General features: G+C 40.1%; 1 protein-coding gene across 1 annotated transcript; it reads right to left on the bottom strand.

The window, feature by feature from the left end:
- Positions 1 to 1,200: 1,200 nt before the first annotated feature.
- Positions 1,201 to 1,506, bottom strand: LOC109155358 (RING-H2 finger protein ATL48-like). Its single transcript, XM_019303042.1, has one exon. The coding sequence runs from the start codon at positions 1,504 to 1,506 to the stop codon at positions 1,201 to 1,203; it is 306 nt and encodes a 101-aa protein (XP_019158587.1).
- Between the last annotated feature and the right edge of the window lie 11,631 nt (positions 1,507 to 13,137).

The raw sequence follows: 13,137 nt of genomic DNA, 5'->3' as shown, positions 1-13,137 counted from the left end.
AACACCTACAACGCACACATCCAGTACTTTGCACAATCCAAACTACTACAACGCACACACCTACGAAAACTTCCACATGCCATAATAAAAGCAAATCCTTCAAAACAGTTTCAGATGCAATGTATTCCAACTCATCATTCTATGAACCCAATTGTACAATAATATGATTTAAGAATTTTGGTATTCGAATGTAATTTGAAAAAAAAAAAAAAGTAACAAGAAATCCATTTCCATCATAAATGATTGAAGTACCAATAGACATACAGAATTAAGAGCATTAGTTGCTCCTCATTATATGAAACAGACCATCTCTGTTTAGTCATTCTAAAAGACGACTACAACATAGAATGAATTATATGTTACTTGAACTTAACCAAAATCCTACATTTGAAAACAATTGAAAGCAAAACTGACTATAGTTTGTTTCATATTAAGAACAATACAAGTTTGGCTGAGATTATGAAACTAAAGCATCACAAAAGCAGCATAGACCTAAAGTTCATCATAAAGGAATCAAGACACAAGATGAAAACCATAATTTTGTAAACGTCTCAAACAAACTAGTAATTAGAAGCAAAATTCTTTAAAGCAAGTGTACCATTAAATCCATAACTTAGATAACACCAATTATTCCACGTCCTTTATCTCCATTGTGAATCATGCTTCCAACTCTTTTGTAAGCCTGTAATGACTTAAGAATGTAAGCCGCTAAACATACTAGATTGATGTTCAATAAAAAACAGTTTTTGCATACAAATTATAATTTATTTTATTTTATTTTTTTTTTTTGAGAAGAAAAAACACATCAAAATGGAATTATTGATCATAGTGTTAGTAGCTCTATGGCTCAACCCTTCAGAAGAAAGAACATTAGAGTTCACAATAATGAGTTCATGTATATCTCGATGATGAACATCAAGAAACTCAAGAATCAATCAAACATGAGTTGTATACATATTTGTTATACAAAATGGCTACTGCTTGGCTTATTGAATGAAGCATCTAAACAGTTCAGGAAACAAAAAAAGGAGTTTTTGACTTACAACATTCATGGTGGAACTTGGAAGAGCTGAATGAGGTAAAGATGCCTTTGTAGCAAGGTGTGTGATCAACTGATCATTTCTTGGTAGTAAAAAGCATTAAGTCTTGAGAATGAAAAATGAGGCTGTAGAGATTGCTACTTTTTACAGTCATACAGTTTTAAGTATGTTTGAGGTTGTCCCCATAGTAGTAAGCAGTCCCAACCATCAATGCCACCGTAGCGCCCTGTGCAACTACACGAGCCCTCATTAGCTTCTGACCTAAATTAGAATTTCCTTGCCGGAAACTAATCAATCCAGCTGTGAGCACTCCTGCACTGACAAGTGCACCGAGGGGAACGAGAGGGTTTCTCACACGCTTCTTGTCCGCGAACAGTGCTTCCAATTTAGGATTAGTAGTCCCCATCTTTTCCGGCCAAACGCCACCGCGCAGCTTTCCGATAACAGATTTAAACGCGCTCTCCATATAAATTTTAATTTTGTTTTCCACTTTTGGTCACACGATTTTTATACCAATAACAGTTTTGATCCATATTCCACTGAAAATTCCGGCAGGAACCATACCCCGCCCTACCGCACACCACCACCGTACACGAATCACCCACAAAACAGCCAAAGAATCGCGCCACCCCGCCTGAAAAATACAAATAGATAAAGAAAAAAAACCCTCAGCCGAAACCCTAACCACCCCAGCGCCCATCACTGCCAAAACTCTCCCAGACTAAAAACCCCCCAACCCGAACCACTCCAAATAAAGCCGCCAAAAAATCACGCCGGCCTGGTCCTCTCCCTAGAGAACGCAACAAAGCAAAGCAACAAAAAAAAAATACAAAGAAACCCAAACACAAAAGAATGGGGACTCGGAATACCTTGACGGGAATCGGAAAAACTGCCCTTTGACGCTTAGAATGTCTGTTGGTAGAACCCTCCATGGAGACAACCTGGACGGAACGGGAAGAGCGGCACTGGGGAATGCTTCCCTAGCGTGGTTGGACGGAGAAGAAACTAATAAAGCTAAAAATATTGAAAAGTGATATTAGACAAAAAATAACGCAATCACACGCCCAAATAACGGGCGAACTAATTAATGCAAATCAATAAAGAGCGAAGAAACTCTCTCGGATTCCGTCATGCCGACGGCGACCTCTCAGTCGCCGGAAGGCTAAGAACTGCAAAATCTCAACACTAGAAGGTCGAAAAGAGGTAGGACCGATACAGAAGTTAACCCCCTACCAACGCCAGAGGAGAGGAATCAACAGTCAACTACTGCCGCCGATTTGGTTTCGCCGGGGTCAGCCCAGTGGAAAACCCCAGATGGGACGCCGAATCAAGCCTGGTATCGAAAGGGATTCAGGGTTCAGGTCGATGAAGAAGAGGAATCTGACGAGGAGGAAATGGCTACAGCCGATTCGGATCCTACCAACCCGGTGATACCGGTGACAGAGAAAGAGAAAGAAAGACTCAGGAAACCATGGCGTAGATCGCTAATCTGCAAGGTTCTTGGCCGAAAAGTAAGCTACTCGTATCTGCTACAGAGGCTACAGAAGATGTGGAAACCCGAGGCCGGTTTTGAGTTGATTGCACTAGATCAAGATTACTATTTAGCCAAGTTCGATGCACTGAGGGACTACGACTTCGCGAAATACAAAGGGCCGTGGGTGATTTTAGACCATTACTTGATCGTTCAGGAGTGGGAGCCCAACTTTCATCCGTCGAAGAACACAACGGGGAAACTCCTCGTCTGGGTAAGATTCCCGGCCCTGCCTGTTGAATATTTTGATAATAAGTTCTTGAAGAAGATTGCAAGAAGGATAGGCCGTCCCATCAAAATAGACTATACAACCAGCTTGATCTCCATTGGCAAATTTGCCCGAGTATGCGTGGAAATTGATATCACAAAGCCACTCCTTGCGAAGTTCACTCTGGAAGATGAAGTCATACCTATCGAGTACGAAGGGATACACTTGATTTGTTTTACCTGCGGATTATATGGTCATAGACAGAATCAATGCCCCAAGACTGCTGGAGAAAGGGGCGAAGACCAAGTGCTAGAGGGCGTCCAGAATGAAGAGGGAGAAACACACTTGAATCCCCTTAGAAACCAGCCGGCTCCACAAGTGAGGGATCTATCGGCCAAGTATGGTTCTTGGATGATAGTTACAAGAAAAGATAGGAGGGGCCCAAGGATGATGGACAACCGCCGGAACGCCGGGAGACAAGCTACGGGTAGGGCAGAGGAACCCCAACAAGGACTGGGAATACCGTCCCGTTTTGCCTCCTTAGACGGGCTTGATGGGGCGGAGGGTATGGCCATCAACACTGATGATAGCACTAAGGAGGGTAGTCAGAATATGAGAACTGTCAACCAACCCGAAATCACCAACCTCCCAAGAGTTAGGACGAAACAACCAGCCAATGGATCTAATGTGAGGATCCAGACGGGGGGAGCGAACCATATCCCTGCAATCCAAACAAATAACGATGTTCGCCCCACATAGGCACAACGTGGCGCGATCAGGGGTAGGAGTGGAAGAGGTGGTACACCAAGGAGGGCTGCGGCTGAGAGAGAGCACACGGTGGTCCGGGGATCTACTCGAGGCGGTTACACTATAAATACTATGGTCTTTAGATCAAATAACCAAGAGGAAGTGGCACCAATGGAAGTGTTCGAAGTTGGTGGGAGTAGTACCCAGCAAATCTGTGCAGAACATCCGAAAATTCCACCTGAGCCCCCAGACATTACCATGGAAGTGGCGGGGGGCAGTGCTGACCGGAATGGCCCTGGTTCACCAGTTGTTGTAAGGCGCAATTAAGAGCCATATCCCTCCATTAATGGGAAGATAGTTTGGTTGATGCTACTGAGCGTGTGTGGTTTTAAACTTTTGTTGTCATGATATATATGATTTGGAATTGCCAAGGGGCGGCGTCAAGGTCTTTTCGCCGCACCCTAAAACAGTTTATTAGAAGGCATAAGCCTTCCATCGTCTGTTTACTAGAGCCTAAGGTGTCGGGGGACCAAGCGAACACTATTTGTGACGAACTTGGCTTCCCCGAATGGATTAGAGTAGAGGCGGTTGGCTTCTCGGGAGGAATTTGGATCCTCTGGAGAGAGTTCTTGGATGTTAGCATTATTTTTACTCATCCCCAGTTTGTTGTTTTACAGGTAGGAGAAGAGAATTTGGAACCATGGTTTATCTCGGTGGTCTATGGCAGCCCCAATCTTCAACTATGAAGGAGGCTGTTTTCCGACCTGTCAAGCCAGCTCCTTGATATTCAAGGACCATGGATGTCAGTAGGTGACTACAACATGGTATCCTCTCAGGAAGAAGTCAGTAACCCTGAGACTTTTAATTCGGCCAGATGCACGGAATTCAATGATTGGATCTTCCAGGAAGGGTTGATTGACTTAGGCTTCAGAGGCTCATGTTTTACTTGGATGAGGGGCGTAAATACGGCTAATTTCAAGGGTGCCCGCCTAGACAGAGCTCTTGTTAACACAGAGTGGAAATTAAGATTCCTGAACTCGCACGTGGAACATCTTCCGATGGTATCCTCTGATCATTCTCCACTTTTGATTAATACTAACCTGCATGTACCCTGTATTAGCAGCAAAAACTTTAGGTTTAACTACGCATGGACCACGCACCCGAACTTTATGGAACTTATAAGACAAGTGTGGAACCCGAGAGGGGAGTTGGAGGCTAATAAGGGGATAACGACCACAACACTTCAAGAATGGAACAGGAGTGTCTTTGGTAACATATTTCAAAGAAAGGATCGCATTTTGGCTAGGATCAATGGAGTACAGCACAGTTTATGCATTAGAGCTACCCCGAATCTGTTGAGATTAGAGAGAAAACTCCAAGTGGAACTTGAAGAAACTCTTTACCAAGAGGAACTTCTATGGTATCAAAGATCGAGGGAGGAGTGGATAACGGATGGGGACCGTAATACCCGGTTCTATCACATGGCCACGATGGTTAAGGAATCCAATAGCAGGATTAATGCGCTAAAAGACGAAGAAGGTAATTGGATAACAGAGGAGGGGAGGATTATTGAACTCGTTCAGAGGTACTACGTAAACCTTTACGCTAAAGAGGCAGCTCCCTTAGCCCATAATTGCCTCAGAAACCAGTTTCCCACCATAAGTGAGGCAGTTTGGGCAGAGATCGAAAAGCTGTGGTCAATGGAGGAGGTCAAGGCTGCAGTGTTCAGCATGGAGCCTTGCAAGGCTCCAGGCCCAGACGGTTTCAGTGCTGCGTTCTATCAGAATACTTGGAACATTGTGGGTGAGTCCATTGTCAAATTCGCCAAAACCTTCTTTGAAAAAGGGGAGCTTCCAGACTACTGCAACGACACAGTTTTAACACTTATCCCCAAGGTGCCTTCTCCGGAGACAGTTAATCAGTTTCGCCCAATTGGGTTATGTAACGTCACATACAAAATTCTGACTAAAGTAATGGCGTCTAGGCTTAAAGATATCTCCAAGAGTCTGGTTGGTTCCCATCAGACAAGTTTCGTCCCAGGTCGGCAAATTACTGATAACATATTGGTGTTCCAAGAGGTTCTCAATTCCATGAGATGCAAAAGAGGGTCAACGGGGTGGATGATAATGAAGATCGACTTGGAGAAAGCATATGACAGACTTAATTGGGACTTCATCGAGGATACATTAAAAGACATTGGCCTTAACAATACTTGGGTCAGGAATATTATGGCCTGTGTGACTACTTCAAGACTGTCAACCACTTGGAATGGCCACCAATCTGATTGGTTCAAACCAGAACGCGGAATTCGGCAGGGAGACCCAATGTCTCCTCTTTTATTCGTCCTATGTTTAGAAAGATTAAGCCATCTGATTAGCGAATCTGTGGCTTCAGGTAAGTGGAAAGGCTTTAAATTCAATAATCGTGCCCCTCATATTACACATTTATTCTTTGCAGATGACATGGTACTGTTTGGGGAGGCGACAACTCGTCAAGCCGAAGAGATGAAGACTTGCCTGGAAAGATTCTGTTGCAGCTCGGGCCAAAAAGTCAACCTGCTAAAGTCTTCTATCCTATTTTCGAAGAACATTCAAGATGACCTGCAAAACGAGATAGAACATATATCGGGTTTCACCAAGGTGTCGAACATGGGCAAATACTTAGGTGTTCCCTCCATTCATGGGAGGCTAAAAAATGAGACATTTGCAAGCCTAATAGAGAGAGTCCAATCAAGATTATCGGGCTGGAGATCCCGTACACTTTCCTTAGCCGGTAGAGTTACACTTGCGAAGGCAGTTCTTTCAACAATCCCCTACTACATGATGCAATCGACCCTTCTACCGGCTGGTGTGACCTCTTCGATAGAGAAGTTAGTCAGAAGATTCATATGGGGGGGCACGGAGGGCGCGAGAAGCAGTCACCTCGTAAACTGGAACACAGTAATCAGAGATAAATCGAATGGAGGTCTGGGCATAAGAAGCTTAGACGGTATGAACAAGGCATTTATGGCGAAACTGGGTTGGAGGATGGCACGAAACGAAGACACGCTATGGGTACAGCTGTTCAGAGCCAAATATAATGTGAACTCTGCCCAATTTGCAGAGTGGTCTCCAAAACCGAACATGTCCAATGCTTGGAAAGGTATCCTTAAAGCTATTCCACTTCTACAAAAGGGAGTCAAGAAATTTGTTAGGAATGGTAATGACACGAGCTTCTGGTTGGATGCTTGGGTGGAAGACTGCCCACTGCAGCAGCTTGCCTTGGCCCCCATACCACAACATGAGATCGCCAAATCGGTAGCTTGCTATTGGAACCCCAGTACCGGCTGGAACTGGGAGATCCTGGAAGGGTTGCTACCAGAGGCCACCATTAATAAGATTACTGCGATACTTCTATGCCATGATCATGATGAATCTGACTTCAACGGCTGGGCGAAGGAAGACAATGGGGAATTTTCCATTAAATCTGCATATGCCCTGGACTCAGAGCAGGCCTCACCATTAGAAGCGGCCAAGTGGAATAGCATATGGAAGCTGAAAGTACCTAACCACATCACCTGTTTTCTATGGTTAGCAAAACACGAGAAGCTTATGACCAATAATAATAGAGTTAGACGTGGCTTCACATCTTGCGACAAGTGCTGGAGGTGCAGAGACACGGTGGAAGATATGGATCATGTGCTTCGCAAATGTCCAATGGCGGATGCAGTCTGGAAAAGTATATTACCTACTGAGCATACTCGGACCTATTTTGAGAATTTCCACAAGTGGCTGGAGTTAGGCATCAAAGGTAGAAATCATGTCAATAATCCCTTCAACACCAACACAACCTTCGCTATGACTTGCTGGTGGCTATGGAGGTGGCGCAACGAAGCTGTTTTTAGGAATTCATCCAAGCCGCTGGCTTCCAAAATTGACTGGATTAAAGCTCAAGTCGAGGAGATCAAGAAAGCGTTTGCAAGATATAAGAAAGGTAAGCCCAGACAAGCTACCCCCAGGTGGAACCTGATTAGATGGGAGAAACCGAGGGAAGGCCGGATCAAAATCAACGTCGATGGTGCGGTTGACCCAAGCTCAGGAAAGGCTGGCTGCGGTGGCGTTCTGAGAGACTGGAATGGACTTTGGCTTGGGGGCTTTGTCTCAAGTATTGGAGTTTGTTCACCACTGGTAGCAGAAGCCTGGGCAATACTAAAAGGAATACAATTCGGCCTCGCAAAGGGCTTCACGAAAATTGATTTGGAAAGCGATTCCAGTGAGATAGTGACAGGTATCAATGGTGGTAGATTAGAAAACGTCATCGCCCAAAATATTCTCAAAGCATGCAGGAAGGAACTAGATAAAGCAGAGGATTGGAGTGCGTCCAGTATATTTCGAGAACAAAACCAGGTTGCGGATGCTTTGGCAAGTATGTCCAGAGGATTACCAAGAGGGTTACATCGACTTGTAAATCCAACTCATAGCATTAGTATCTTGCTAGAAGATGATGCATGTGGGTTTCCCACATGGCGGCAAGCCAATATTGTAATCTAATGATGTACTTTTGGGTCTCCCCCTTCCGATAAATATAAAAAAATAAAGAGCGAAGAAAGACAACAATGCCCTTGAGTCCATACACGCTGAGCACACGTGGTGTTAAAATTAAATGCACCAAATCTGAGCCGTTTAAAAATTAAAATAAATGATCAAGATGACATCTCACCATTTCACCTGTCAAGGAGTCTCATTGGATCAAATATTATATATATATATATATATATATATATATATATATATATATATATATATATATATATATATATTAATCCATCTCGTGTGACGTGTCTACTCCAAGCATTTCGTGTCTCCAAAAATGCTTCAAGAGTAGGATTCAAACACTAGATCATCACACGACATATATACTCCAAAATAGTCAATTTCCATTTATGCTATCTTCACCTTTGTTGCTACAGCTTGCGCCTCAAAATAATTTAACCTCACTTCTCGCTTAAATATTCTTCGAGCAATGTAAAGAATGCAAGCTATTTATTCCAATATTGGAAAACAATGTTAAGCATACCAAAGGATCCATATTTCGAATCCCATTTTAAGCCTTTTTTAGACAAGGCATTTTGCAAGACGAGGCAGCCACAAGACGAGGCAAATACACGATAATGCACAGAAGTGAATAATGCAATGCACAAGATGAGGTGTAACATGAGGAAGCAATACAAGACTACCAAGTTCAAGACGATGCAACACAAGACAAGAAAAGACACCATTTTGGGTATTGTTAGGAATATTGTAAGATTTTTTTTAATTTTTTTTTGAGAGAGAGAATATTGTAAGATTTTGATGAGTCAAAATGTACGTATTTTGAAAAAAATAGGATCGGATTCCCCAATTTTAGTTGTTAGTTGATTAATCTAGTGTTTTCAGGAGATGGATGCGCCTTTACCATAACCCGACCCTTCGGTACGTGGTGACTGGATAATTGGACAAGGTATTGATGGGTCTAACTCGATACACTTGTCTAACATGTAGAATCAATGATGACAATCAAAAGTATATTTAATTTATCATGGGATGGGAGAAAATTAATTATGTCCAACATGAATATAATATACATACGTAATTATAAACCTTTGTAAGGTTATATGAACCGCACCGAGAATAATATATTTACATCGGGTCAGCCTTCCATCCCATCAGCCCTTGACAAAATTAGCATGCATGTTAAAAAAGTTTGCTGCTAGGATTCGAACAGGAGATCTTTAGATAGTAGAGTATTACACGCCTTTGGAAGTTCGAACATAGAAGTTAAGGAGATTATTGTATTGTTACGAACTAGTATTTTCGCCCGTGCGATGCACGGAATAGATTTGTTATAATATATTAAAAATATTTGGATTGATATATAATTATTTAAATTAGAAAATTAAATATTATATAGTGCAATTGAAGATATGATTTGGAGTATTTATGTGTTTTGATGTTATCATTGTTTGAATTTGAGCAAATAATTGCTCAAATTAATAGTTAATGTGTAGATGTACGCATGCGGTGCTATAACTTTGGAGATTTTATTTATCATTGTTTAGTACGGAATATTTTTTTTATAAATTAGGCAAATGTGTTAATTCATCTAGCAACTCAGTTATAAGAATGAATTGTTGTCTTAGTTCATTTGTATGGAATATATATATATATATATATATATATATATATATATATATATATATATATATATATATATATATATATATATATATATATATATATATATATATATATATATATATATATATATATATATATATATATATATATATATATATATATATATATATATATATATATATATATATTGTCTAGATATATAGCAATTTTGTCATTTAAAAAAAACATAATATCAACGATTGTATTTACACATTATTGAAACCTCTTTGCAGACGACATTGGTAGTAGCAACGCAATCCTGTCCATCATCGTATAGAGCTAACACCTTCAGTCCATCACGATAGGTGACTCGGGTGAAAATATATAACAGTAGAGTATTAGTCAATTAGCGATCCTTTTATATTTTAAGTCAATTAGTAATATCAAATTCATTTTCAGTAAATTATTCTTTTATATTTTTAATCAATTAGTCAATTAGAATATCATATTCAGTGATATTTTTACCTAATTTTCGTTTCATTTTTAATTGATGATGCATAATATTATTATTATTGAAGTATTTCCGTTCAATTTTAATTTATCTTTAATATTGTTTAAAATATGCATTTACTATTTATGATGTAGAATTATTATTGAAATATTTCCGTCAAATTTTAGTTTCCGATCCATTTTTAATTAAAATGCAATGATCTAACCATTTTTTTTTCATATTAATCAATTATGGATCATTTTTTATTTGCAGTCAACTATTGGTATTCATTTCTTTTTTATATTTTCAGTCAATTTGTAATGTCATATTCATTTTCAGCCAATTATTCTTTTTTATTTTCAGTCAATTAGTCATTTAGCCAAATAGAATATCAGATGCAGTGATATTTTTACCCAGTTTTCATTCCATTTTTAATTGATGATGTAGAATATTATTAAGTGACAGACGTGATCAGGGTGGTCAGGATCCTCTTATCCCGATGGTTGGCGCATGTAGACTGTTTCCGCCAAGTGCCCGTTTAAAAAGGCGTTGTGGACATCCAAGTGTCGGAGTGTCCACCCGCGAGATACAGCTAGTGAGAGTAATATCCGGACCGTGGTCAGCTTGACCACCGGGCTAAACGTCTCAAAGAAGTCCTCGCCTGCTACCTGATTGAATCCTTTCGCTACTAACCGGGCCTTGTAGCGCTCCACCGTACCATCGGCATTGCATTTGGTGCGAAAAATCCATTTGCACCCTACAATGTTCATGTGTTTGGTGTTGCGGGAACTAGTTGCCAGGTGTTGTTATACAACAACGCATTGAACTCTTGGTCCATAGCGTCCCGCCACTGTGGGTGCCCAACCGCCTAGGAGTAGCAAGTAGGGTTTTCAGTAGACATGGACACAGTGAGGGCATGAAACTGCTCACCAGTGCCCTGTGTCATGTGTCGGAGCCGCATAACATGAGCCCGCTCTTGAGGATGGGCCCTAGGCCCTCGTCTCCTGGGTGCACGAGTTAGAGCACCTGAGTTGGCAGGGGGCAGTAATGCTGGTACGGCATAGCCACCATCTTGGATTACAGGACTGGAGCCCCACAGCGAACTGGGCTCGTTTGACTGGGTCACTTTCTGCAAGGAATCAGCTGTTGCAAAAGGAAAGTTAGTTTCATCAAAGCGGACATGGCGACAGATATAGGTTTTCCCGGTGTTTAGATACATGCAGCGATAACCCCTAAAGGACGGTGGGTAACCTAAGAAGACACATGGGGTTGACCGGTACTCTATTTTATGACGGTTATAGGGCCGGAGATATGGAAAGCAAAGACACCCGAATACACACAGGTATGTGTAAGTGGGAGGTGATTGATATAGACGGAAATATGCTGTATTAAACTGGAGTGAGGAGGACGGTAGGCGATTTATCAGGTAAGTTGCCGTTTCAAATGCGTAGTCCCAATACTGTTGCGGGACAGACGCTTGGGCCATTAAAGCCAAACCAGTCTCGACAATATGCCGATGTCGGCGCTCTACACGCCCGTTTTGTTCGCGCGTATAGGCACATGATTGCTTGTGCACGATCCCTATCGAGGTAAAGAGTTTATGTAATTTAAGGCATAACTTTTGACTCGGTTGTCCGTTTTGGACACATATTTTTTTTGAAATCGCGTATTTTTTCGAGATCTATCCACAGCAAACTGCCGTAGGCGGTTTGGCCCACCAATTTCTAAAAAAAAATGCTTTATTAAATAGTTTAGGTGAGTGAATTCCATTTTTGGTCCTACTGTTATAGGGGCGTTTCCAATTTCATTCCACTTTAATTTTTTTTGCCACTTTACAACCACTGTTATTGAATGTGTTCCACTTTTAGTCCACCGTTAATATTTCCGTTAAGAGGCCGTATGATCAAAGGGAATTTTGGTCTTTTTATGTTTGTCTCTTCTCTTTTAATTCAGGCGCTTCGTCTTCCTCCTCCGATATTCGAAGATGGCTCTTCGAACAACGAGAATGGGAAGCCAAAGCTACATCGCTTCGTTTGTTCCAACATGGGCCGGCGAGGTTTCTTAGGTTTTAGGTTTAATGTTCTCATTTCTTTAGTCAAACATAGTCTTGGATGAGAAGAAAGGTCAAAATATCCCTAGATTACACGGCCTCTTGATGAAAATACTAACGGTGGGACTAAAAGTGGAACACATTCAATAATATTAGTCTTAAAGTGGCAAAAAAAAATTAAGGTGGACTAAAATTGGAAACGCCCCTATAACAATAGGACCAAAAATGGAATTCACTCAAGAAAAAACTATGAGAACCTTATGTTTTATTAATGAATTTTTAAAATTTTCAATTAAAAAATTGTCACGTGCATTATTTAATAATCTCTCTTTATAATTGGTCAAATTATTTAATTATGGTAAATTAGGGAATAATTAATGATGGTAATAGAAATCCTAGAAGAATATAGAATTGAAGAATATTTAATTATTGTTATATTATTATTGTGACTCACGGAATACAATACAAGAATATTTAATTATGGTTATATTATTATTGTGCTTCACGACCATTATATACTAACAGAACTTGAAAATAATCTAATAATAATAATCTAAGTGGTAATAATAATATCTAAAAGTAATTATAGTGTTAATAATAATAGTAAGAATATTAACGTAAGAATTATAATATAGAATAAATTGTAATAATTAATAACTATAGTCTAGGATTAAATTTGAAATTGTCAGGAAAGATAAGCGACCTCTGGTGAAATTAACTCATAAATAATTATATATCGATTTAAATATTCTTAATATATTACAATAACTCCATTCCGTGCATCGCACGGGTGAAAATACTAGTAATAATAACAATAATAATAATAATAATAATAATAATAATAATAATAATAATAATAATAATAATAATAATAATAATAATAATAATAATAATGAGTAATACAAGTGACGCAAAAGGTGGGAAATGATCATGCTAA

The sequence above is a fragment of the Ipomoea nil genome, unplaced genomic scaffold (genome assembly GCF_001879475.1).
Source record: "Ipomoea nil cultivar Tokyo-kokei standard unplaced genomic scaffold, Asagao_1.1 scaffold2701, whole genome shotgun sequence".
In the NCBI taxonomy this organism is placed as follows: Eukaryota; Viridiplantae; Streptophyta; class Magnoliopsida; order Solanales; family Convolvulaceae; genus Ipomoea; species Ipomoea nil.
This window is presented reverse-complemented; position numbering and strand designations above follow the sequence as displayed.

Bases quoted from the DNA above. Each gene is read 5' to 3' on its own strand.
- LOC109155358 (XM_019303042.1), bottom strand. From the start codon at position 1,506: ATGGAGAGCGCGTTTAAATCTGTTATCGGAAAGCTGCGCGGTGGCGTT.